At 45.2% G+C, this 27,597-nt stretch overlaps 1 protein-coding gene across 3 annotated transcripts in view; it reads left to right on the top strand.

Annotated features, from left to right (window-relative positions):
* Positions 1 to 5,168: 5,168 nt before the first annotated feature.
* Positions 5,169 to 27,597, top strand: part of DGCR2 (DiGeorge syndrome critical region gene 2) — a 60,564-nt gene continuing 38,135 nt past the window's right edge. For 2 of the 3 annotated variants that reach the window (XM_081842800.1, XM_081842798.1), the window contains exon 1: positions 5,169 to 5,506. In XM_081842800.1, coding sequence (XP_081698926.1) covers positions 5,428 to 5,506 — 79 coding nt within the window. In that variant the 5' untranslated portion in view covers positions 5,169 to 5,427. The remainder of the gene's footprint in view (positions 5,507 to 27,597) is intronic. The other variant, XM_081842799.1, reaches the window with a different exon arrangement.

Raw genomic sequence — 27,597 nt, 5'->3', positions numbered from 1 at the left:
TCCGACAGTTTTTGGGTCATATTGCTTCTGACAGTGAAACTGGAACATCCTGGCTAGGAACCGCTGGTACCCTTGTCCTCCATGGCGTTGTCTCTTTTAAAGCCATCCAAGTTGGTACCGTATTTCCCCGTGTATTAAATGTGGTTTTCTGACTCAAAAATCATGTCAAAAAACTGGGGTCGTCCTATACATGTGTGGAAGGTGACTGGATTAGGCACGGCAAAGGATTCTGGGGAACATCTCTTGGACCTCAAGCTGTTTCATTGGCAGCAGTGGAATTACCACAATTTGTAGTAACTGCTTGTAGCGGAAGGTCCCCCGGTTCAATCCCTGGCATTCACAGGTAGCATTGGGGGGGGGGGAGAGATAAATTTGGTAATATGGTTCCCTGAACAAGGACAAAATTTGGCAGCCCTCCCCTAAATATTTCTTATTTTCACAATAATTATTTTGGTACAGTTACAGATAGGTAGCCGTGTTGGTCTGCCATGGTCAAAACAAAATAAAAAAATTCCTTCCAGTAGCACCTTAAAGACCAACTGAGTTAGTTCTAGGTATGAGCTTTCGTGTGCATGCACACTTCTTCAGATACACTGAAACAGAAGTCACCGGACCTTTCTATATAGTGAGAAGGTGGGGAGGGGTATTACTCAGAAGGGTGGTGGGAATGGGTGATTGGCAGATAGCTGCGATGAGCCTGTTGACGACTCTTAACGACTGCAATAGGTCTAACAGGAAAAAGCAAGGGGTGAGAAGGTGAAAAATGGCTTTGTCATGTATAATGAGATAAGAATCCAATGTCTTTGTTCAAACCAGGTCTCTCTATAGTTTTAAGTTTGGTGATAAGTTGCAATTCAGCAGCTTCTCTTTCCAGTCATTTTGGTACAGCTGCTTTTTCATGGATCTTCTAGTAGGTACCTGTGTAAATATAGTGGTACCTCAGGTTACAGACACTTCAGGTTACAGACTCCGCTAACCCAGAAATAGTACCTCAGGTTAAGAACTTTACCTCAGGATGAGAACAGAAATCACGCGGCAGCAATGGGAGGCCCCATTAGCTAAAGTGGTGCTTCAGGTTAAGAACAGTTTCAGGTTAAGAATGGACCTCCAGAACAAATTAAGTTCTTAACCCGAGGTACCACTGTATAGGTTGTTGTTATTTTGCACTGCCCTAAATCTGGCGCTGCAGCTGGAGCTGAAATCCTAGAGACTGCTGGTTTGTGAAGACAATACTAGGCTAGATTTTTGAGTCTTTATGAGACAGCTTCCTATGTCTTGCCAGGCTGCCCCAGGGCATATATACAGTATATAGATGTCAGGGACTCAAGAGCGGGAGCACAGGGAAGGGAGGAGATGGAGAGCGAGGGGGAGCAATCCGAGGGCAGCGTAGGAGAAGATGACAGTAGCCCGAGAGATTCCATGAGCCTCTCCAGCGAATCGGAAGATTCACAGAAGGGGGCGCCGGTGGCCAGGGCAAGGGGGGCCCCAAGGGGGACACTCCAGAAACACAGCGAATCAGAAGATTCCCAGAGGGAGGCGCCGATGGCCAGGGCAAGGGGGGTCCCAGGGGGGACGCGCCAGAAGCAAGGGGCCAGCGGGGACTCCCAGAGCAGCGGCTGGAGATCAGGACCAGCTTCCCCACCAGAGCGCAGTGGGGGGGGGGAAGAATCCCAGGTATCAGGGACAGCGTCGCCTCCAGGAGGGAGAGAAGATGAGTTAGGGTTGACCACGCCTCCATCGGAGAGCGAGGGAACGGTCAAGAGGAAGGTTGCCGGCTGGGCGCGCGTGCCAAGTTCAAATGTACAGGCGAGCGGCACAGCAGGTAGCCCGGATAGGGAACCAGGTCCTAAAGCCCGCTGGAGGGAGGGGCAAGAATCAGGGGAGTCAGCGTCAGAAGAGTCCAGAAAGGGTGAAACCCCAGCGGGCAGGAGGGCCCAGAGGAGGAAGGAGCTAAGGAAGAGGTGGAGCAAGGCTAGAGTCTTAAACTGGTGTGGAAGGGGAGGAGATTCAGACAGAGCTTCGCCGGTCTAGGGTTTAAGACGTAGAGCTACGCGCTGCGGCTTTGAAATGGAAACTGAACTTCAATAAAGACTTTTGTACATAACGACAGCCTGGCGTTGGTCCTCTGTGAGCTGGGACCTAGGGGCAGCTCTGACAATAGGGTTTTATCCAATTACATTATACTCAGTAATTGTTCTATTTCCTATAATGGCAGTGGGTCTACTCTGAGTAGGGCTGTCATTGGATACAACCCATATATTTTAAGAGCTGGGAGCCGTTTTCACAGCATTAAGAATGGGAAACTGTACAAAGTTTGGCTCAATTTACGTATATCAATCATATGGAAATAAGCAAAGGAGAATTTTTCCCCCCGTGGGAAGAGCAAGGAATCCTTCTACGAGTTAAGAGGGGGGAAAAAGACTGGAAAATGCAATCGTGTTTTAGAAAGGCTCCGATGCCATGTTTAAATTGTAATTCGTTTTGTATCGTTTTTGCTTTGTTTTGCAGTAGGCTTGCTGTGCTGGGCAAAATATAAATTCAATACATAATAAGAAATAACAGTAAGATGGCTCGACTGGGAGATAAAACCCACTTCCCCAAAAGATCAGACTTTTTGCAATAAGGAAATGGGGAAATGCCCTGCAAAGTGTGGAGTAACGCTTTGACGCAACATTGTCTACCCCCCACCATCCAACAAATCAGGGTGAATGCCCAACAAATAAAACATGCCATCTGAAAGAGCCATGGGGCTCTGTGAAACCCTTGGATGTTGTGAGCGCATTGCAGCTCATACACAGATTAAAAGCACTTTCCTCTCCCAGAGTTTCCAGCAACTGGTATTAAAGAAACATTACAGCTTCCAGCCATGGAGCCAGAGCATAGCCATCGTGGCTTCTAGCTGCTGATAGCCTTTCCCTCCATGAATCTGTCTGACCCTCTTTTAAAGCCATCCGAATTGGTGGCAGATGCTAGATCATGTGGAATTGAGTTCCATAGCTTAACTATGTGCCCTCCTGGAAGGTTCCCTATAATAGAATGCGGCCCTCAGGCTGGAAAAGGTCCCCCACCCCTGCTCTAATCACTGTACCAGACCATCTTTCTTTATTTCATGCTGCTTGATTGTAAAAAGCCTCAAAGAGTTTACCAAAAGAATAAAACAATAAAACTGTAGCAGTAAAAACTATCAAAAACAACCAGTTAAAAGTATTTAAGAATGACTGAAATCAACAATAAACTAGAAAGGCACACATCAACATTCAAGATATATGGGTAGGCTTGTCTACACAAAAATGTTATTAAGCAGGTGTTATGTACTGAAGTTCTCACCCTGGGCCAGCAGGGGGATACTGTAGATAGTTTTCACTCAGGTCCACATATGCAAATAAGGGATTGAAAGTGACGTTCAGTGATTGGATAGTTACAGAAAATGGTTACTGTTGCGTTCTAGTGGAGCTCTATATAAGCAGGCTGGCTGAACCCTTCAGTTCAGTTCTGTTCTGGCCTGTGAATAAACAAGAGCTGTCTGAAGAATCGCTGTGTCGTCTGATATGTTCACTCACAACCTAACAGCAGGTGCTCTAGGAAGAGTGCAGTGAAAGGCACCTGCCTGATGTCAGTGAGGTGCAGTGCTTAGATTGTGAAGACTAAGGAACTAGGAGTCTAGAGTTCGAATCCCCACACAACCATGAAGCTCACTGGGTGACCTTGGACCGATCACTCTCTCAGCCTAACCCACCTCGCAGGGTAGTTGTGGGATTAAATGAGGAGGGATAATCATATACCCACCACTTTTTTTTTACTTTTTTAAAAACTTTATTTTTTCAGTTAAAATAAATAAATATAACATTATATAAGGCATCCACACAACATGAGCAGTCCAATGAAGTTGATGTTGAAGAATCATTGCTTCGACACTGGTGATCTTTGCTTCTTCCACTACACTGGCATTAGTTCACCTGTATTCACAAGTAATGTGTAAAAATTTTTGGAGACACCGTTGATGGAAACTTTCGAGGCGCTGGAGACTGCGTTTATAAGTGGTCGATGTTTCACAAGCATAAAGTAAGGTTGATAGTACAATATCTTTGTAAACGAGCATTTTGGTTTCCCTGCCAATGTTCCGGTCCTCAAACACTCTGCAGTTCAATTATTTTTATTAATTTTCCAAATTATTACAAATCCAACCAAATTGTTGTTGTTGTTTAGTCGTTTATTCATGTCCGACTCTTCGTCAGGCACTTCGTCAGAGCACACCAGGCACTCCTGTCTTCCACTGCCTCCCGCAGTTTGGTCAAACTCATGCTGGTAGCTTTGAGAACACTGCCCAACCATCTCGTCCTCTGTCGTCCCCTTGTGCCCTCCATCTTTCCCAACATCAGGGTCTTTTCCACGGAGTCTTCTCTTCTCATGAGGTGGCCAAGGTATTGGAGCCTCAGCTTCAGGATCTGTCCTTCCAGTGAGCACTCAGGGCTGATTTCCTTAAGAATGGATAGGTTTGATCTTCTTGCAGTCCATGGGACTCTCAAGAGTCTCCTCCAGCACCAGAATTCAAAAGCATCAATTCTTCCGCGATCCGCCTTCTTTATGGTCCAGCTCTCACTTCCATACATCACTACTGGGAAAACCATAGCTTTCACTATATGGACCTTTGTCGGCAAGGTGATGTCTCTGCTTTTAAAGATGCTGTCTAGGTTTGTCATTGCTTTTCTCCCAAGAAGCAGGCGTCTCTTAATTTCGCGGCTGCTGTCACCATCTGCAGTGATCCAACCAAATTACTTTAGTACAATTTCTGTCTTCCCAAGTGATGTGCAATTTTTTCCGGAGACAGCATTGTTGGAATCTTTCGAGGAGTTGGAGAGATGGCGTTTATAAGTGGTCCAAACAGCCGCACCCCAGCATACCTGGAAGGGATTAATCCCCATTGAACTTAACGGTGCATTCCATATGCTTTGCAAACTCAGGGAGGCACGCTCGCTCGATCGCGCATGCGTGTGGGCGGAGCCTCCTCGCCTCTCCCCCCGCCCCCGAGGCTCCTTCACAGCGAGAACTACGCGCCCCTCATTACCCCACGCGCCTATGCAGATCGCTCCGCCTCCGAGGCCCCGCCCCCGCCTCCCTATTGGCTGCGAGGCGCGCGGCGGCGAAGGAGGGAGAGGGGGCGGCGCCTCAGGAGGAGCAGGGGAGACGCGGCCGCCATCTTGTGCGTGCAGCGATTGCCAGTCAGCCGAGCCAGGCGGGCTGAACGGCCCCCGCGCCTTGGCGAGCTCTCCGGATTCCTCCCCGCCTCCCGCTTCGCTCCCGGGGCTGTGACGGAGAAGCGGAGGCCGCCTCCGCCTCCTTTTGTTTTTATTTTTCCTTTCCCCTCACCGCCCCCCTCCCGCGGGGGGGTTTACGTTGCTGCGCTGGGGGAGGATGAACGGAGGATAAATGGTGCCCAAGGCAGACAGCGGCACCTTCCTCCTCCTCTTCCTCCTGGTACTTAGCATCACCGAGCCGTTGCGGCCAGGTACGGGGGCCGGGAAGGGACATGCGGGGAAGCGGGGGGCTCGGGGAGGGGGCTTGGAGGGGGGAAGTGCGCGCGCACACGCAAGGGTTAAAGGGGTGGTGGGCCCCATTTGCAGGGGGGGGGCGGCTCTGGGATGAGCCCTTAGGGAGAGACTTCAGGCCCCCTTGCTCAGGAGTTTGGATGTTGCTACGGATCCCCCAGGTGGTTTCCTTACCAGCACCTATGCATTTTATAAATAAGGGGAGGGGTCCCACTTGTAGGTGGGGGCGGGATCTGGGATGGGACCTTAAAGGGAGATTTCAAGCTCCCTTGCTCAGGAGTTTGGATGTTGCTGACGATCTCCCAGGTGGCTTCCCTATCTGCACCATTGCAGTTTATAAATAAGGGGAGGGGTCCCACTTGTAGGTGGGAGGGGGATCTGGGATGGGACCTTAGGGAGAGACTTCAGGCCCGCTTGCGCAGGAGTTTGCATGTTGCTACGGATCCCCCAGGTGGTTTCCCTACCAGCACCTATGCATTTTATAAATAAGGGGAGGGGTCCCACTTGTAGGTGGGGGCGGGATCTGGGATGGGACCTTAAGGGGAGATTTCAAGCCCCCTTGCTCAGGAGTTTGGATGTTGCTAAGGATCTCCCAGGTGGTTTCCCTATCTGCACCATTGCATTTTATAAATCTACAAGAGAGGTGGGGATTTAGGATACTGGGATAAGGTGGGTGTCTTGAGGGTTTGGCTTTTTAAATGGGAGATGGAGGTGGGGAGAGAGCGCTGCCAAAGAGTGGGGGGATCTGGCCCCACCTCCAGTTGGGAGTTGGTGGCTCTGGCGTTCAACCTCGGGGCCTTCCACCTTCTTGCACTGGAGTTTGGGAGCTGAAAAAGGAGCACCTCTTCCCAGGTGGTTTCCCTATATAGCACCTGTGTGGTTTTATAAGTAAGGGGATGTTTAGGGTGTGGGTTGTCTTTGGGGATCCGTCTGTGCGATGGGAGACTGAGGTCTTGTGTTAGTGGAGAGGGGGATGGGATTCCCCCTCCCTCATTGGAGTGGTGACAGTAGGAAACCCCTGGTGGTTCTCCAAGAATGTATCTGGGGTTATAGAGTATTTCATAGGCCTTTGCAGTCAATAATTGAGATCGGAGAGGATAAGGGGCAGTAGGATCTGGAGATGTGTTACTACCTAGAATGAGGTGTGTGCACATTTGTATAGCCAAAGTCGGTTGTAAGATACGGAATTCAGATCTACTCAGGAATTGTGATGCACCGAGATCAGGAAAGGGGTCCAAAAATGTTAGAGGGAGCTTAGTATATGGCACCAAGAAATGATGGGGTTGGGAGAACTTGATGACTCCTGTGGTTTACACTGGCATTAAAATCAAAACAAAAAACAAGCAGGTTGGGAAGAGAGAAATGATGGCACAGGCTAAAGTAAAAAGAGGAAGAGGGAAATAGTCACCTGTATGGAAGGAAATGGACGGGTGAAATGATGTGAAAAAACCTCTGAGCCTATGCATTTGGAGCATATGTGGAAGATGGGAAAAGAAAAAATGGTTTCCCAGTGGAATGTTGTAGTGCTGAATGATAGGACAAAATAATCCTGTCCTAGTTGCAGTGTCATTTTCTTATTAAGCGCTGCTGAACAGAAGGTGATCTCCACTTTGGAAACTTCTGTTAGACCTGGCTGATAGGGGTGGCAGTATCTAGGACCCTTTTCAGTACTTCACCTGTTGTGGGGCTGAGGGAAAAGCAGGATGCTTTCCACAGATTTTCCCTTTCAGTACTTGTTCCCCCCAAGATTTGTCTGCAGTTTGCAACGCAAGCCGAAATCTAGAAGTGTAGTTCTGCAGTTAAGTCAGGAGGAGGATATCGAACTCTGGCCATATTTGGAATAGACCCATTGAAATTAGCAGGCTGAAGTTCATTAATTTCAATGGGTCTACTCTAAAGAAGAATGTTGGATAATCACCCTTGGGTAGGAAAAAGGCCTGCTTTGTCTACCTGTCACTGTATACAGAAGCTACTTGGCAAAGGAATAATGGTGAGCGCATTGAGAACAGAGGGCTTTGTCTTGTGGTGGAGTTTTAATTGACTGATGGGACCTTTTCCCGTTGTTCTGTTTCATTTTTCTGTAGTGCAATTTGGCATTCTACATAGCTCTCAGAAAATGCGGCTGTTAAGTCCCCCCATCCCCCCCCATCCAAAAAAATTGCACCTAGCTGTGGAGACACTTATAATGTATGGATGAAATTAATGGTGCGCCTTTGCTTCTTGCTAAGTTACATTTATTTGGAAGGAATCCTTATCAGGAAACAATCTGCAGAGGATATGATTTAGCATTTTCAAAGTAATATGACTAGAGTTACGTAAGTGGTCATTATATGTGTGTGGTCGGGAGGAACTCCAGATTATATGGTCTTTTCAGAACTTGAACTTTTTTTAAAGTTAATCTTCTTCATGAAATGGTTTTGCCATGTTATATAACCTCATTGCATGCAGAATTTAACTGGGTTTTTCTGCCTTTGCTGTTATAAATAAGAATATTGCTGAGAACCTGAATGATGATCTCATAGTGCCTAGTAGTGGCTTGTTTGCTTAACTGCTGATGCACTCTATCTAGCATGGAGCATAACATTTAAGATTTAATCACAACATTAAAAACCTTTAGAACATGCACCAGTCTTTAGGTGGTTTGCTTTGGAAGAGGCTTGTTGCCGTAATATTATCAAGTTCTTCATAGTGTGTTCTTTGCCCTCTTTTTGTTTTTAAATAAGTTTAAAATTTGGCTGTAAAATACACTGAGCTGACAAGTGGAGCTTTTGTTGCTTGGAGCAATAGTTTCTTAAAATTGTCTCCTACATCTTTTCCATCCTACAACTTGGGATTATATCTGAATGTGGAAAGTGGAACTTTGAACTAGCAAAACTGCACGTATAATAATAATAATAATAATAATAATTTATTATTTATACCCCGCCCATCTGGCTGAGTTTCCCCAGCCACTCTGGGCGGCTCCCAATCAGTATTAAAAACAATACAGCATTACATATTAAAAACATCCCTGAACAGGGCTGCCTTAAGATGTCTTCTGAACGTCAGGTAATTCTTTATCTCTTTGACATCTGATGGGAGGGCGTTCCACAGGGCGGGCGCCACTACCGAGAAGGCCCTCTGTCTGGTTCCCTGTAGCCTCACTTCTCGCAATGAGGGAACCGCCAGAAGGCCCTCGGCGCTGGATCTCAGTGTCCGGGCTGAACGATGGGGGTGGAGACGCTCCTTCAGGTATACAGGACCGAGGCCGTTTAGGGCTTTAAAGGTCAGCACCAACACTTTGAATTGTGCTCGGAAACGTACTGGGAGCCAATGCAGATCTCTCAGAACCGGTGTTATGTGGTCCCGGCGGCCACTCCCAGTCACCAGTCTAGCTGCCGCATTCTGGATTAATTGCAGTTTCCGGGTCACCTTCAAAGGTAGCCCCACGTAGAGCGCATTGCAGTAGTCCAAGCGTGAGATAACTAGAGCATGCACCACTCTGGCGAGACAGTCCGCGGGGAGGTAGGGTCTTAGCCTGCGTACCAGGTGGAGCTGGTAGACTCCATACCAGGTGGAGCTGGTAGCCGTACCAGGTGGAGCTGGTAGCCTGCGTACCAGGTGGAGCTGTATATGAGGGAGAACCATTCTTGCTGCTGAAGAGGCAAGCTGGTTTTTAAATAGGCAGTTGGTTTGCCTCTTCAGCAGTAGGAGAGGTGAGAATTAAAGCAACCTTTGCCTGCTCCCAGGGGTTTATCCATGTGCAGCATATATCTTTGTTAGATCATGGCCTGGGTCCTTAATTAGTATGTGTGGGTGATTTTAATGGTGATAAAATCGTTATTTAAATATAACTAGTGAAATGAAATGGAATATTTTGGTCTGAATTAATGAAGTCTGTTGCCTTTTAAGCATGGTAATACCTAAAGGAAGCAGCAGCAAAAGCAAAGACTTCTTTCATGCGTTTTCTTTGGTGCTTCCTAATAAACAGATTCTGTTATAAGTGGTTCTCTCTTCCCCGACCCCTCCTTTAAAGCACTTGTTATCAGCTTGGGTAGCTGTACAAATTGAGACCTTTTCCTCTGATCTGAGGATCTTGTGCTTTCAAGAGCATGTTCCTGCAAATTGTTCTTGGTGTTTTATTGTAGATACTACATCAGCTTTATTGTACAGCCATATCACAGAGACCTAGGGCTTTTAAATTTCTGAAGGAATTTCTTTTTACATTTCTTGGTCATTGGTATGTTAACTTGGTGGCTTCTTGTTTCCTATTGTCCTTCAGATGCTGTCCATTGCCTATGCTACATAGGGCTGCTAGACTCCAGTGATGAAATCTAGAGGACCATGCATTCCCTATCCCTAATTTAAAGCCTTTAGTTCCACAGCATGGCAAAAATAACTGCATCTGGCCACTGTATAAAATGGGTTGTGTTGCTCTGCTGTCACATTGTAATATTGCCACATCATGCTGTTCAAAAACAAATTGTCCAGCCTGTTCAAAACTTGATTGTTACCCAGTTGTTGATTTGCAGCTAACTTGTTTATGAATGATTTCAGTGTTCCATTTTGCAGAATCAAGAGCGTCGTCATGCCCTTTCAGGTATCACTGTAGTGTAATAATTGAGCTTTCCCTACTGGGTTACACTGTGGTCCATTTTTTTCACACGTTGGTGGCCCTTGCTTAAGTCAGACTCCAAGCAAATCACACCAGTGCAAGCCTCCCTTTTCATTGTGCTCCAAACCAAGGTTTGCAGTTATTCTAGTTTTTTTGTTTTGTTCTGTGCCACAAGGTGTGCTGGCCTCCCTTGTGTGTGCTTTGCAAGTTTTTGGTTTTCAGCATAGCTGATTCAACCACAATGAGTCAACCCATTAATTCGTCTAGCCCAGAACTCTTTACTAGCAGTGGTTCAACAAGGAATGGGGTGCAGAGGCCCCATTCTGTTACCTAACACCACCATCATCTCACGTTCCAGACCGGGTTTGAATTATTTGTTGAGGAAATTTTCTGATTACTGTTCTGGAAATGGTTTATCCATTAATTATGAAAAATATAAAATTTTAGTCTTCGAAAGAAGATTCTCCCAGTCTAAATGGGTGCTGGATGGCCATAACCTTGAACAGGTAAAATACTTCAGTTACCTAGGGCTCACATTCCATCATACAGGATCTTGGAAGCACCATTGGCAAACCTCCCTTCAAAAGGCGGAGATTACAAAGCTAGTCATACATAGATTCTTCTTCACAAAGGGCGGCAAATATGTTCCAGCAGCCTTAAGGGTTTTCAACGCAAAGCCCGTTTCCCAACTCCTGTATGCAGCAAATGTCTGACATAATGGGGACCTGCCAAAGCTAGATTGCTTTCAGGCAAAATTTATACGATCTCTGCTGCAGGTACCTAACTGCGTCCCCAACTCCGTACTTCTGTTGGAAGCTGGTGAATGCCCAATTTCAGCTAGAGCGTGGTGGGCTGCCCTAAAACATTGGCTCAGGATTTCAGTGTTTAATCTAGGGAAGGGTCTGTACCAACATTTGACTGATGAGGAATTTGTCAGCAAATGGCAGCAAACCATGGCTAAAAAAGCCACCTCAATTGGTCTGTCTCTCCCCCAACTGTATTACCTGGGTTATGAAGGCGCCCAAAAGGTTTTAAAGCAAAGATTATGGGACAATGCACACAGTGACTTGCGATCTCGATCACACGCAGTCTGTAGTCCGCTGCCAGCAGGAGTTCAATACGGGTATGTCTTTGAGTTAACATCTTACATCAAAAACCTGACAGTACCTAACTATCGAAGGCTTTTCACCGAAGCCAGACTAAATGTCTTCCCCTCTGCAGTGCTGGATGGTAGGTTGAGAGGAGTTCCCTACCAGGACAGACTTTGCTCGTGTGCTCACGACATCGATTCCATAAATCATATTTTGTTGCATTGTGCGAAGTATGAGCAGGCCAGGGCTGAACTGATATACTACCCTTGCTGGTGCCTTTCCCAGGAAAATCAGCGGCTCACTATGTCAGGTTCCTACTGGAAGACCGGACAAAAGCTAGAACGTTGGCAGTGGCAAAGTTTTTATCGGTGGTTGCAAGAACAAATGAGCCCTATATTCTAAACAAAATGCTTGATTAACCTGGAGGTAGGCTGTATGAACTGTGTATTGATTTGTAATGTTTTGTTGGGTCTCTGGACCGTAATAAAGATTGTTGTTGTTGTTGATATTTCAAAGGCAACAGAATTACTATTAACAAGGGAGTGAAGGGTAGGGTAATCATATTTAACATGCCGTCTTGAGCAGGTATGGCAGCACTTTGTGGGATCTCACCCTGAGCCCCAGAACAATGATGTTGTGGGTGTACATCAGCATGCTTCTCACGGGAATGCCATGGCAATGTTTAAATTTCCATAAGCATGGCCAAGGGCCAGTGGCAAAGCCTTGAATTTGCATGCAGAAGGTCCCAAGTTCAATCCACAGAGGCATCTCCAGATAGTGTTGGGAGAGAACCCTTCCTGAAGCCCCTGAAGTGCTGCTGCCAGTCAGTGTAGACAGTACTGAGCTTGACATACCTGTGGTTTGACTCAGTCTTAAGGCAGCTTCCTATGCTCCATATGGGCCTGAGCTTCAGTACCTTGAAATTAAGGTAAAGGGACCCCTGACCATTAGGTCCAGTCGTGACCGACTCTGGGGTTGCGGCGCTCATCTCGCTTTATTGGCCAAGGGAGCCAGTGTACAGCTTCCAGGTCATGTGGCCAGCATGACTAAGCCGCTTCTGGCGAACCAGAGCAACGCACAGCCGTTTACTTTCCCGCCGGAGCAGCACCTATTTATCTACTCACACTTTGACGTACTTTCGAATTGCTAGGTTGGCAGGAGCAGGGACCGAGCAACGGGAGCTCACCCCATCACGGGGTTTCGAACCGCTGACCTTCTGATTGGCAAGTCCTAGGCTCTGTGGTTTAACCCACAGCGCCACCCGCGTCCCACCTTGAAATTAAATTTTACTTTACTCCTCCTTTGCCTGAACGACACCCCCAAAACCTGCTATTTCACATCCACCCCCTTACTAGCAGCTCCTTTCAAGAGGACATTTTCTCCCCACATCTAAAAAAACAAATCTCTCCCTGCTTGCCTGCTTACATTGTCCCTTTTCATTCCATCCAGAATTCTATTCCTGAGCTGAGCCCTGATATGTATTTACAGCCCCAGGTACAGAATGTACCCTCTTCTTTCCCTCCATCAAAAAATGTCCATTCCAGGTCCTCCCCCCCCCCCCCACGCTTTTTATTTGCTAACCACAGATGCAGCCAAGTTCCTCTCAAAAACACAGGCTTTTGAGGAAGAGCAGGAGCTGCTTGGTAAGAGCATTGGTTTCCTGTTCTGTTGCTCAGTGGCTGGGAGAAGGAAGTCAGCAGCTACTCTTTGGCTGTGTTGCAGGTCATGGTATGTGAAGAACCTTGACTTAGCAAACCATACTGTGCATGGCCCACATGCCATTGTTTCTGCTTTGCTTCTCCCTTGGCTCAAGTGAGTAAAAAACAAACCAAGAAGATGATAGCTTAGCATTATGGCTTAAGCCCAGGATCGTGGCTTTTTTTTTACCTTGACAAACCAGGATTTGTAAGCCAACAACAAACATTGTTTAAAGCTGGCTAGCCATCCTGTTTTATGGACATAATATGAAGTTATCTCCTTCCTGGTTTCTTTACCAGCTCATCACAGGTAGGGGCTTCATGCAGGCAGTGTTCGAAACTCACATTGTTCTAGGCGCATTTTGCGGTGGAATTTCATTAGCGTGAGCAGTTACTGAGCTCTGGGCGCAGTAGTGCGCCTAGGTTTTCAGATTAGAACTGCAGAATGGAAGGAAAGGAGAACCTTTTTTCTCCCCCCCCCCACTTCCAGCTACTCTCTGAAGACTGGAGAAGGGACCCTCTTAAGAATATTATGGGGGTGGGCAGCAGAAGGACTAGACTATGTGAAAATATTTTAGCTGCAGTTCATTCATTTTCAACTCTGTATTCTTGTTATAAAAAAGCGTGCCTAGACATTCTGTTGTTGCTCCTATAACTTAGGTTTAAGGTGCCACTGAGCTGCTAGCTTTCATATCTCAGTTTCTAACACTGTGTGCATGGGGTATAGTTTAAGCCAAGATTCTTTACTTTGCATAACAGTCATACCTCTTGTTACGTATGCTTCAGGTTAAGTCTTTTCAGGTTGCGTCCCGTGGCAACCCGGAAGTACCGGAAAGGGTCACTTCTGGGTTTTGCTGCTCGTGCATGCGCAGATGCGCAAAATGATGTCACATGCATGCGCAGAAGCGGCAAATCGCGACCCGCGCGTGCGCAGAAGCAGGTTGCGTTCCTTTCAGGTTGCAAATGGGGCTCCGGAACGGATCCCATTCGCAACCAGAGGTACCACTGTACTTACAAATGTGGAATTTACCTGTGAGCCAAGGAAGGGAAGCAGATCTGCTGAGGTGTGGAGGTGAGAAGCAATAAGATATCACTAGAAGGGTGATTTTAAAATAGTGAACAGGCAGTGTTAGAAACAGATATGATAGCTAGGAGTTAGATGGCACCTTCAACCTAGGTTATGGGTGCAACAATGGAATATTTAGGCCTGGCTTTTTATAAGAATACAAAGCTGGAAATGAATGAACCTCAGCTAAAATATTATGTTCATTTTTCACATGGTCTAGCCCTTCCCCTGCCCACCCCCCTAATATTCTTAAGAGGGTCTCTTCTCCAGTCTTCAGAGAGTAGCTGGAAGTGGAGACGCAGAAGAAGGCCCTTTCCTTCCACTATGCAGTTTTAATCTGAAATCTTAGGCACAGTACTGCGCCCTGATCTCAGAAACTGCTCGTGCTAATGAAATTCCCTGTTGCAATATGCACCTGGAACAATGGGAGTTTCGAACACTTTGTCTCACACCGGGGCACTTTCTCTCACACTGCCCTCTTTTGTGCTCATACATTTGATGACAGTAGGGAGGTGAGAAATTGGGAAGTGATTGAGAGAGGGAGGCGCAGGTGAGAGCTGGGAGATAAGGCTACCACAATGTTTGCAAGTTAATTTGTGGTGAGCTTCTGGGAATAGCAACCCCATTCCCAATTTTGTGTGCTGCCATTTTCTTTATTGGAGATTATTCTCTTCCCCCGTTGAGTTTTGAGCTGTTTTATTGTGTTGGCTTATTTGTACCATTTTCGTATGGATTTATTTTCTGTACCTACTGACATTATGATTGTTTCTAATTTTTCCTAATATGCATTTTAATTGTTAGTTATTATGGTTCATTTGGTATGTTGTGAGCCACTTTGTGCACCATTGTGCAAAAGTGGCATACTAATAAACAGATGATGATGAGGATAATAGCAGAGGCGTGCCCCATCTCCCAACTTTCTCTGTTCTTCCTTCTTAGCTCATGCGCTGTGTGCAAGTTGAGACTTCACTGCCACAAACATAATTTTTAAAATACTGACCAGCTAGTTGAGCTTTGCTGAGCTGTTCCCAGCGACTTACTCTCCATTTCAGCGACCTACAGCTTGGAGCTTGCCAGCCCTAAGGGATAGATCAAGACCGTTTGTCTTGCTCCTAGTTCTTCCTTCAGGAAGTGCCTATGAGATAACATTTGGCCCCTTATCTCTCTCGCCCTGACCTAGCCACTGTGATCCATGCGACGGTCACCTCCAGACTGGATTATTGTAACTCGCTCTACGTGGGGCTGCCCTTAAGACTGACCCAGAAACTCCAGCGGGTGCAGAATGCCGCGGCGAGACTCCTTATGGGGTCTTCGCTGCGAGATCACATTCAACCGGTACTATACCAGCTGCACTGGCTCCCGGTGGAGTACAGGATCAGGTTTAAGGTGCTGGTTTTAACCTTTAAAGCCCTATACGGCCTAGGACCCTCGTACCTACGGGACCGCCTCTCCTGGTATGCCCCACAGAGAAACCTACGGTCTGCAAATAATAACATCCTCAAGGTCCCAGGCCTCAGAGAGGTTAGGCTGGCCTCAACTAGAGCCAGGGCCTTCTCGGCTGCGGCTCCAATCTGGTGGAACGCTCTGTCACAAGAGACTAGGGCCCTGCGGGACCTGACATCCTTCCGCAGGGCCTGCAAGACAGAGTTGTTCCACCAGGCCTTTGGTCAGGGCGCAGCCTGACTCCCTCCTCTGGCAACCTGCTTAGAATCTTGCTTAATTAGTTGCCATTAATTTGATTTTAATTGATTTTATAATGTAATATTTTTAGAATGTGTGAATATTTGATTGTTTGATTGTTGATTGTTGTTAGCCGCCCTGAGCCCGGCTTCGGCTGGGGAGGGCGGGATATAAATAAAATTTATTATTATTATTATTATTATTTAAAACTATATAATTAGAGAAACATCAGTACTTCCCGCACTTGGTGTAATGAGGCCGAAGATGCAGGAAAGTGCTACAAAGGTGCTTAGAAGTAAGCTGTATTCCAAAATATTTGGAAAACCAAGGGGCAATTACGGAAGGCCATGTAATTAGAACACTTCCTCCCCTTAAATTCAGATTTCTTTTGGGATTTTCTAGAGAGAATAATTTTCATACAGTGAAGATTTTTTTTTTAATTAAAGGACTATATTATTCAGGTTTCTGTCTTGCTTTATGTTCCCATTATGGCTACTATGTAGTGCGTAATACTGTTCTCAAATCTTTCTGGATGTAATAATCGCTATGCAGCATGAGGCTTAGGCCTGAACTTGTATCCTGTGACTCTGTTTCTGCCAGTCAAGTAATCCCTTTTAGCTTTTCAGTAAATCTGTGCTAGTCTCGTTCCCATATTACTATATGCTTATATTTACTCCCCCTGGGATTGGTGCCCTTCTTATTCTCCCCTGTCATGCAAAGGTACCAGACGTACAGAACAGACTCGCGTGTGTGGGTCTCCATTTGACTCGATGCCTATGAATGCGGGATCCTCACATTTAGCAGCTACCATTTAGTTGTAGGAGTTCCTTTTATACAAATGGAGCTGCATGCATATCGCTCATGCTTGGAATTGGCAGTGTTGACAGTGCTGCTTTGCTTGCTTTGGATATGCAGAGTTAATCCAGATTCCTTTTTCTCCTTATCCCTGTAGGAAGCTGCTTTTTATTGAGGCAAGCCATTGTCTAGCTCAGCATTGCCTACATGGACTGGCACTAGTGGTTCAGAATCTCCCTGCAATACCCCCCCCCCAAACTACTAATCACAATGGCTACCCTCTGTGCTTGAAATTTGCCATGCACATTTTGCACCTGGCTAACAGCCACTTGGGACGTGGGTGGCGCTGTGGGTTAAACCACAGAGCCTAGGGCTTGCCGATCAGAAGGTCGGCAGTTCGAATCCCCGTGACGGGGTGAGCTCCTGTTGCTCGGTCCCTGCTCCTGCCAACCTAGCAGTTTGAAAGCATGTCAAAGTGCAAGTAGATTAATAGGTACCACTCTGGTGGGAAGGTAAATGGCGTTTCCGTGTGCTGCTCTGGTTTGCCAGAAGTGGCTTAGTAATGCTGGTAATCACATTACCTGCGACTGGACCTAACGGTCAGGGGTCCCTTTACCTTTACGCATACCAGCCACTTGCGACCAAGTGAAGATGCCCAGGCACCAGGATGGTGCCTGATGTCTCTATCATCTGGAGGTGCATGCCTGGGGTTCCTTGGAACTTCTCCTTTTTCGCACATTTGCAACACATCCTGTGGAATTCTATCCATTATATCCACACAATCGGAGCGAATAACTGAAGAATTAGGTTGGAAAATACGACTTTTGAGCGGTCTGGCCCCCAAATGGCAACTAGACATTCTGTTCTGACTGTAACCCTGGTTTTAAAGAGCCATTTGGTTTTAAAGAGCCAGCTTGTATATCTTGTCAGCATCGCCCTTGAGCCAGTGTCACCAACTGGACTCATGCACTTCAACCCCGACTGGGCTAGGCGAGCTGGGTAGCACTTCCAGAGACCACCAGGTCAAAGTGCTGTGGACTCACAGCTTAGAGTTGTGAGCACCGGATTCACTTCCACAATACAGTCGTCGCACAGCAGAGTATAGCAGAGTCTGGCAGTGTATAAACAACTCGGAGAGCAGCTCTGTAGAATATCTTCTTTTATTCTATAGCTACAACTATAATACAAAACTATATACAGAGCTAAATAGGTCTAAGCATAAATGAATGCTGCACTGAGTGTCTGCAGCTGCTCTTAGCAGCAACCTTATCTCTACACATGATCTCTAACACTCAGTCTCTCTCTCTCTCCGACACACTGACTGACTGACTGACCTGGTGCTGGAGCTGAATAAGTAGAAAGCAGTACACTGCTCCTCCTCTCTGGAGAATCAGCAGACTCATCAGGAGATTCTTGGATATGGGAGGGGTGAAATCTCATATCTATGTTTCTAACACTGGTTGCCCTCTGCCTCCAGTAATGCTTCTGAATGCCAGTTGCTGGAAATGGCAGGGGGAGAGAGTGCTCTTGTGTTTGCAGGTTTCCCACAGCCATCTGGTTAGTCATTGTGAGAACAGGATGCTGGACTAGATGGGCCATTGGCCTGATCCGGCAGTCTCCTCTCAGGTTCTTGTGAGATGCCGGGGCGTGCACCTGTGACCTTATACACAAAAAACATGTGCTCCACCACTCAATCTACAGCCCTTCCCCTAAGTCAGGTGATGGATGCTATAAAAACCAATATTACCAGCTGTGTGTTTGTCTAGTGTTGGCATGTCTAAGCTTGCATGTACACCTTGCTCCTGCCGTGTGTGGATCGAGGCCAACCATTGTTCATCATGACATCATTTTATTACATAGTTTAAATATAAGCACTCAAACACCACTGCTTACGTGTGTGATAGCAGCAGAGAAACTGACCAATCCTGCCCTTGCCAAGCTGGTGTAGTGTTAGAAACTCAAATATATAAGCTAGGCCCCAAATGACTCTTGTGTATTTTGCAGCCTTTAAGTCTTGCTGTTCAGAATTTTTATCCGTGTCTGTTTGTCTCTGCCAACCAAAGATAACCCTGTGGTGGGGCGCATACTCTGTGTCTGCCAAAAGGTGCAGGGTCAATCCATCACTTCTTTCTGAAGCTTTGGGAAAGCTGTTGACAATGTGTGTGGAGGAGGCAGTATTGAGCAGGAGGTAGAACAGTGGTCTCTCTTTATTTAAGAGAGCTTTGCAATTTTCCTGTATCTGATCCAGTGATCTCTCTGGTCCATGAAAACATGCCACAGTGTATATTCTAGTCTTTAAAGGTGCCACAAGAATTTTATTGGTGTATTTTGAGGATGACCATTTCTTACGCTAATTGACATTGGACTTAGCTAGTTTCTATAGGAGAGAAGCCTACTGTTTCCTTGTTGAAGGTTCTAGTTGTAAGAGTAATATGGCTTGAGAACACTAAAAAGTTTGATTGAAAGCCTGAAATGATCACGGCAAGTCATATTTTATCATAGAATTTCAACATTGGAAGGAATCCTGAGGGTCCTCTAATCCTACCCCCTGCAATGCAGTTTGATTGTGTAGAACTTTGATTCAGATTATTGTAGCTCAGGGCAATTGTAATGCTTTAATATTTTTCAGAAACCTGTTATTGTTCAGTGAGGATTTAACATTTAAGGCTAGCTTTTTAGAATATTAATCTTATCAACAGTCAGCAAGACCAGCAGACTGTTATGTAGGGTCACTGGGCATTTTTAGCAGGCTCTTAACCAAAGTTTCTTAATAGCTTCTCCCCACAAGATGGAATAATCAAGGTTACCTGGAGGAAATTAAATATTGTTAAAATCTTGTGTCTCGGCTAATCAACATTAGCTATGAGGCTTACCACTGCTGGTATAATTAAAAATTGATTTGAATCTTGTTTTCTCATTAACCGGGATAGACTTTGATTCCCGTTTAATGGAGTTGTACAGTTTAAGATATGAAGGGGCACCACAAACACGGACTTGTTTTATTGCCCATCTCTTATGTGTGGTTGCAACCAATCTCCTGCAGGTTCTGGGGTGCCCAGAAGGATTGGGAGATGGCCAGGGCTGTCTGTCATTTGTGTCATAAATTTAGATGTTGAAGCATCAATATGATTTTCTACTGCTTCTTCTTATATCTTCTACATTTTTTAAAGCAGATGAGACCTGTGGGGTAGAATCTGCGGGGTGCCAGAGGTTAGGGGGCATTTGCTTCTGGAGAGCTGGCAGCAAATATGTGGATTCTTGGAGTGGTGGCCTTCTTCCCCATCCTTTTAAATTATCTAAACTTGTATTCTACTATCCAGTATTGTTGATTTTAAAAGAGCTATTTTAAACTGCTTATTTGAATTTGGCCTGTTTGAATAAAGTGCCTTTCCAAAACTGGCTGCTTTCACTTATTTGAAGAATGCTTATAGTCATAGAATTGTAGAGCTGGAAGTAGTTCAGTCCTCTGCAATGCAGGAATCTTTCGCCCAATGTGGGGCTCGACCCCACCACGAACCTGAGCCTCTCATGCTCTACCAACAGATTAACTGTTCTATGTAGGGAAAAGAAAGCCAATAGAAGCCAAATTGGGCTAGCTTTGCTTAGCTATGGAAGGGAATGCTCCCTTGGAGAATAACATCCTACTTTCCCATTTTGTGGGACTTTGAAAAATGCCAAATTTAGCTTTGAAGTGGTGGGATTCTAAACTGGAAGAAGAGGATCTTCTATCACCTGAAGACGTGACTTTATTCCCTGTGGGAATGTTCCCTCCAACTGCTAGGTAAAGCAATTCATTTTGGCTTCTGTTGACTTTTTGCCTAGCCTACCAACTGAAATTAAATCCCTCCTCTTCCTAATATAAAGGACTCCCTCAGATCTATTGATTCCTGTTTCCCACCTACCAAGGAGCCAGTCTGTTTTGCCTGGGGCTGGAGACAGTCTTGGGTAACAGCCAGGTCTTGGGTCCCCCCCCCCCCCCGAGATTAGGAATCAGCCATTGTTAAGCTCCTTGTTCCCAGCAGGCCTTTACTGCAAATTGATACTAGCATCTAAAAGAGCCTTTTTTTGAATGTCTGCTTCTTCCTCTCGTATTCCATCTTCTTCCCCCATTCTATCTTGGGCCTGTGGACCACATGACCATGACTTCAACATCAGCAAAAATCCCCCCCCCCCCGCATTGCTCTGTTTATCATCTAACCTGATATTGTTTCCTGAACAGTTTTATGGAAAAAAACAACCCCATTGTTTCAGAAAAATGGTCACCTAATGAATGGTTGCAATATCAGTCAAATTGGGCGGTTTCAAAATGGTAACTATCTTAATTCCTGGTGACTTCCCCTAAGAATCATATGCACTCATTATCTGACTCCATACAGACACTATTCTAAACTGGTTTGGAGGTTTAGGCTCTCATGCTCCTTCCTCCTGGTTCTGGTTAGCCGCAAACCATAGTTTGGTGATGCATCCAGATGTGTAAACCTTGACTTGCTCAAGCCATAGTTTGCCCAGAAACAAAGATCCCAAGTCGCTGTTTGCAGGGAAGTTGTAGTTTACTGCATTTGGGTGCATCGACAAAACATGGTGTACTGTACACTACCCAGAAACCGAAGCTTCTAATTTCACCTGCTTGTGCGCAGATGAAGGTGGACAACGATGAGGAACATGTGATATAAGATTTGCTGTTGTTCATTACTGATTATGAATGCAGCCCCGCCTCTTTCTAAAGTGGGGTAGATCAGTGTTTCCCAACCTTGGGCCTCCAGCTGTTTTTGGACTACAACTCCCATCATCCCTAGCTAGTAAGACCAGTGGTCAGGGATGATGGGAATTGTAGTTCAAAAACAGCTGGAGGCCCAAGGTTGGGAAACACTGGGGTAGATGGTATAGTTAATTAAAGTACACATAATAATTCAACATGCCAAATGAGATTTAGTGCACTGGAAAAGTTCCTGATTCAATTCTTTATTTTCTGGAGAAGCCACATAGCTGTCTACTAAAAGTAGCTCATCGAACAGGGACATGAAAAATTTTGTGTCAGCTAATTACAGAATCTTTTTAGGTTCCAGTAGCTGGTGCTGAATCCTGAATTGAAAGGAAAAGAACATTTAATACTATTTTTTTGGCAACTTTTTTTTGCTTGTGTTGCACTTTTTTTTGTACATTAGAATCTTATTAAACTTTATCCCATTGCCTGATATGATGCGACAGCATAGCAGAAGTACCCAACCAGTTTCTACACGTGGCAAAAGATGTGAATTTGTGGATCCAGAATAAAGCAAATTCAGGCTTCAAGGAAAATATTTCAGCTCTTTCTCTAAGTGACATGTTGCTTTCTTCATATTTATTTACCTACTTGATTTATATAGCAGAAGTACTCTAGGAAGGCAGGGTGGTGTAGTGGTTAGAGTGTCGGACTAGGACCTGGGAGATCAGCATTCAAATCTGCCCTTAGTCATGAAGCTCACTGTTTGATCTTGGGCCAGTTGCAGCCTTTTAACCTACCTCACAGGGTCATTGTAGGGATTAGCTGAACCATGTATTCCTTGGAACAAACGATGGGAAATAAATGCAAGAGATAAGCGCTTCTTCTAACCTGCTTAAGAACGCTGGAGGGGTCAGCCAGATGGAGATGTCTGTTGCCAGCCGGGCATCTCCACATAGCAGTGTTCAAAATTAGCCAGGTGCCAGACATGTTTTGAAACTGGCATGGGTCCAATGGCAACCATGTGGAGATTGCTGGGTGCTAGGTTGACGACTCGGGAAGGCGAAAGGTCACTTAGAGAAGGATCTGAAACATTTCCCTTGAAGCTTGAATTTGTTTTATTCTGGGTTGCATTATTTGATGTTTTAATGTAAACTGCTTTGAGACTTGTTCTTTAAAATATGGTTGCAATTGGACCCATGCCAGTCACAAAACGTGCTTGGGGAATTTCGAATATGGCTCTCCCCGTGTATTTGCATGGGGATAGTGTTCCTGTTGCATTCCAACTTGGATCAGGCCGTGGCCCAACAGCTGAAGACAAGTGAGCTAGACGAGCAAGTGGTCTCATTCAGTATAAACCCACTTCCTGAGAAACATCTAAGCAAATGCCAGTGAAGGATTGCAGTGAGCCTCATCCGCATTGTGAGAGGTTCTGTGCAAATGTAATTAAATGATTCGTCATAGATGTCAAAGAGCTGCTCTCTGTGAAGTGGTCCTGAGTGTATTGGCTGTTGTGTTCCAAGTGCGAAATGGGCCCTGGCTGAGCAGACTTGGATGGCTGCCTGGGCAGCTTTGTCCTGGCCACCCACACTGCGAATCTTGATTGGCCCAGGAGGCACGTCTTAATTTGGCATCATTTCCTCTCATTCTCTCAAGTAGTGATAGAAGAAGACACACACCATCCTTTTTGCGTATTTATAATGGAGCTGGTCTCGCTCCTAGTGCCAAACACATTTGGCTACAAAGTGATATTATCCGGTAGAGCAGAGGTGGGAAACTTTTTCCGCTTGGGATCTGCGTTCCCATTTGGGCAACCTTGGGGCCACATGCCAGTGCTGGGCATGGCTAGAGGGGGAAATGGGTGGAGCACAGAATGTACCATTGATCTCTGCACGGTAGATGGTATCTGCATAATCATGCACCACTCCATCCTCCATATAGGCAAGCAAGAGGCATGATCAACGAGGTATTCCAGCCTGGCAAAAACATTCAGTGGCAAAGCAGGGCAGCAAGGGATGTGGCCTGGGGAGTGTTTTGAGGGCCACATAGGTCTGGAGGGCCACATTTGGACCCTGGACCTGGGGTTCCCCACCCCTGAGCTGAAACCGAAGATGATGAATGCCGGACCTAAGCTTCCTCTGTGCTTGAACAGTAGCAGCATGCCTGGGTAGGGGAGCATGTGAATATTTTGCAGCTTTTTTATTATTGGAATCTGGGTTTCTCCAATCTTAGATAGCCTGCAAGAGCAAGAAAACTTGGCTGAGATCATGCATGTTATTTTTGTCGTCCCCCATTCCCCCCGCGCTGAGTCTGCAAGTGAAGCTGAAGTTCCTTGTTTTCTGCTGAGCATCAACAGTTTTTAAGGGTCAGCAACTCCATTTATTTAATTAATGAAAAAAGGCTATAAAATGTACACGGTTTGATTCACGTTACGGCAAATGTGCATAATCTAGCTGAGGTGCTCTCAACCTGGTATTCTCCTGGTGCTTTGGACTGTAATTTCCATCACCTGCCTGCCTGCCTAGCTGTGCTGACTGAGACTGTTGGGAACTGAAGTCCAAAACATCCAGAGGGCACCAAGTTGGGGATGGCTGAGCTAGTCTATTTTGAATAGTAGGAGACTTTCAGTGGTGGAATGTTATTTTGGCAACGTTTATATCAGTGCATGTAAATTTGTTCTTATCGCATCTGCAAAGGATGGTTCATTAGGCTCAGTGGTTGTGTCTACAAATGGTCCTATGCTAGTGTTTACTACTTTCATTGATAAAGCAATGTAGGAGAGCATTGTATGCACAACTGTTTTAAAATACCAATCTGAACATTTATTAAATAAGGTATAAACTTAAGTAGACCAGTAAGCCATTAAACATACCAAATATCCTAGGCTCATTCAAAGCAAAGAGGTGATCCAATGGGTTACATGCCTTCTATACTATTATGCTCTTTAATATCACACTCCAAATATATATATATATATATATATATATATATATATATGTATGTATGTATGTAAAGCTGTCATCATGCAGTCCCTGTTGGAGGATTTATAGCACTGTATCACAATACTGGATCTGCATGATGTTAGGATGAGGAAGGGGAGCAAAACAGAAGGCAGGTTGCACAGCGGTGTATAGGAGGAGGGATGGCAGAGGGTTGGTCATCTGAGCAATAAGAGGTACAGTGTCTGCTTAGCGTTAGTATATCTGTGTATGTGTTTCATTTTCTTATGAGCAACGCGTCTGCATTAGTGACAGGGCAGGATGGTCCATTCAGCTGATTTTGGACTTACAGTTCAGAAATGGGTGGAAGTTAATACTACAGAATATCTAATTTGTCTGGTGTGACCACTTCCATCCAATGTATTATGCTGGGGCAGGGCATATGTACCACTGGAGCCTCCATGAGTCTGAATTTGTACTGCACATATGTACGTATTCTGAACATCAGCACAATCATATTAGAATATGTTTAATAATAGGGCTGCTTCTCAGAGAAATCCCACTCTGTTTAATTTAGTTGATTGATCCATTTGACATAGGTGTAAAACCAATAGCCTTGAAGCCAAACTAATTCTGAGTCCTTCATAGGTAATGTTAGTAGTTTGTGCTCGTTTGACTTTGTCTTGTGCTAGCACTTTGCTTAGGACTTTTCCCTTGTTTACTTGCCATCATGAGGTAATAGTTCTTCTGCAATGCAAAGTAAGTAGTTCATTTACTGAACTGCACCAATATTTTGGAAGGAAGAGAAGTATTTGAGCCAGATTTCTGCATTGTGTAATCTGCAGCTCTGCTTAGGCATTTGGGTTTTCTTGCTTTCCTTCATATTTTGGAAGAACATGAGGTGCTTGGAAAATATACCCCTCTTTTCAGCATTTGAAAAAAGGTCTCTTTGTTTTTGAACACACCACATCTTCAGCAGAGGGGGAGGCCCGAGGAATTTAGAACCAGGGATTCGGTTCACCCACTTTAAAAAATGTCCTTGCCAATCCTGATGTTCAGCCAAAATGACACATTTCTTTAGCTTATTGTGTTGATCTTACTGGCACAGCTTTTCCTCTAAATGGCACTATTTTGGGGGATAGTATGGGGCTAGACCGGCAGGATATTTCTGATTCCTTCCTACTCAACCAGAGTGTTCAATATTGACCTCCTCCCCTCAATGGTTGGGCTGTTCCAGGGAGTGAATAAAATTCTTACGAGCGGAAAGGGCACCCGTGAAAAATGAGGGGTGAAAAAAAAGTTTGTGAGCTACAGTGAAAAATATATAATGAGGGGCCATGGGCCTCAGAAATAAAGGGCGTGTACAGAGTACACATCACTTGCCAATGAGAAACTCCCGTGTTTAATAAGATGCTTCCACAATACAAAAGTATTCCCTGTATCTTAATGATTCTTAGTAATGGTGATTGATGATATTTCTTGACTTTATTTTCCTTTTCTAAAAAATTGTGTTGGGGTCAATGATAACTTTCTAAGCTCATCAAGGGGTTGGTGAACTCAAAAGGTTTGGAAAACTGTGCTAAATATTGCAGATACAGAGATAATTGCGCTGAGGGGCGCTATTAGAAATGACCTTAGCCGACAATGTCTGGTCACCAATGTTGCCTCCACATAATTCGATCACCATTTGTGCCACATTGCAGTCATTCAGCAATGCCCCTGATCCTCATGAGAGGCCTATTATGGGTTGCCAGAAGAGGAAAAATTTGCTTATATCATCCCGCTTTCAGCTCATTTTTCTCTGACTCTAACCCTGTGGATGATTAGAAACATTTTTTTCCTAAGGTGGCAACATCACTGTTTATTTTAAAGCAACTAATATGGTGAAATTGTGTAAGGAAACTTGCAGAAGCAAAGCACGATCTTGCATAATTGTCCGATCCCAAAGTATTCCGACCAGTAACAAGAGGGTGCCGTACCTGCAACACTGTCTGTGTTGTTCCTTATTCTGTATGAACATAAAACATAACTTCCTCCATAAACATAAATTATGAGTGTTGGAGCCTAGCCAACCATTCTGTAGTTGACCTGTATTAGAACTCTTATTTATGCAATGTCTTGTACGGTGCACAGCTGCAGAGGTTGAATGCTGCTCTGAGGACACAATTTGGCAAGATCGACTGAGTACAACAGTCCCCTTCACCCAATCTGAGCATCATCTCCCCCCGCCTCCGTCATAGTACAACCGATCAAAGAGTCTTGCTATCCAGTGTCTGGGACTCCTACAAATGTTCTCTGTGTTCTCCTCTTAAATTTCTTTGAAGATACTACTTTATACTGTCAGAAGGATTACCAGCATAGCCTTAATTTTTCAAATAATATGTTTTGAGTTTCATCATGCACACTTAAGAGCAGATGAAAAGGGTGCAATAAGACATGGATTGTCTGCCTTTAATTTAAACTGCTTGAAGTGCAACCTGCCGGGATGTAGAGACTTGGATCTGTTTTTTCGGTGCCACTTGTTAGCATGTAAGCATATTTAAGGTGTGTGCATATTGTGGACTCCAAATGTTCCAAGTGTTTTTCAGCAAGCCTCGCAACAGCTATTTAAGATAGAACAATATTATCCCTGTGATGCAGATGTGAGGGCTAAAAAAAAGTAGCTTACATTTAGTGAGTTTATTGGTTGGGGGAAAGCTGCACTGGAGAGCAATGGCTATTGGCCATCTTGGAACATAAAAGGCAATATACTTCTGAATTCCAGTTGGGAAAAGCGGTTTCCTCCATATGTTGCTGAGGTTTTCCTGATGTTATCCTGGGAAGCAGGATGTTCTCGCCCACTGTGTTACACCACCACTTGACCTGGAACCAACCAGGTGTTTATTTGAGAACATGGCCCATCCAATATTCTTTTCAAATGCATGTTGGGCAAAAGGGTACATTCAGATATAGACCCAATGGTGCCCAACATGTAGCACTGTTCAGTGTTCAAAATTCACCAAGCACGTTTGGCTGCTGGCACAGGTCCAGTTGCGACCATGTGGAGATTGCTGGGCACCAGGTTGGCAACCACAGCTTAAAACCTCTGCCTTAGTCCATGATTAATACCATTTCCATTTCCACTGTGTGTGTTTCTCCTTCTTGCATTCTGGGACAAGTGAATTGTTGTAAGAGCAAGCTACGTCAAACAATGTAGTTGAGATCGCAGAATCATAGAATCGTGGAATTGTAGCATTGGACCCAGGGGTCATCTAGTCCAACCCCCCGGCGAACAGACATTCCGTGGTGGTGACCATAACTTAGGTTTAAGGTGGTATCTGGCGCCTAGCTTATATATCTGAGTTTCTAACACCGGCACTGATGTGGGACTTGAAATGTTGCTAAAACCTCAGCCCAGTTTGCACATCACTGTAAACCATGGTCAATGGCTTAGTGCGAACATGCTGCTCTCCCCCACTTTGCTGCTCCTCGCTAGCATGTGGGGGGA

The sequence above is a fragment of the Podarcis erhardii genome, assembly GCF_964252035.2.
Source record: "Podarcis erhardii genome assembly, chromosome: 15".
Taxonomy (NCBI): Eukaryota; Metazoa; Chordata; class Lepidosauria; order Squamata; family Lacertidae; genus Podarcis; species Podarcis erhardii.
This window is presented reverse-complemented; position numbering and strand designations above follow the sequence as displayed.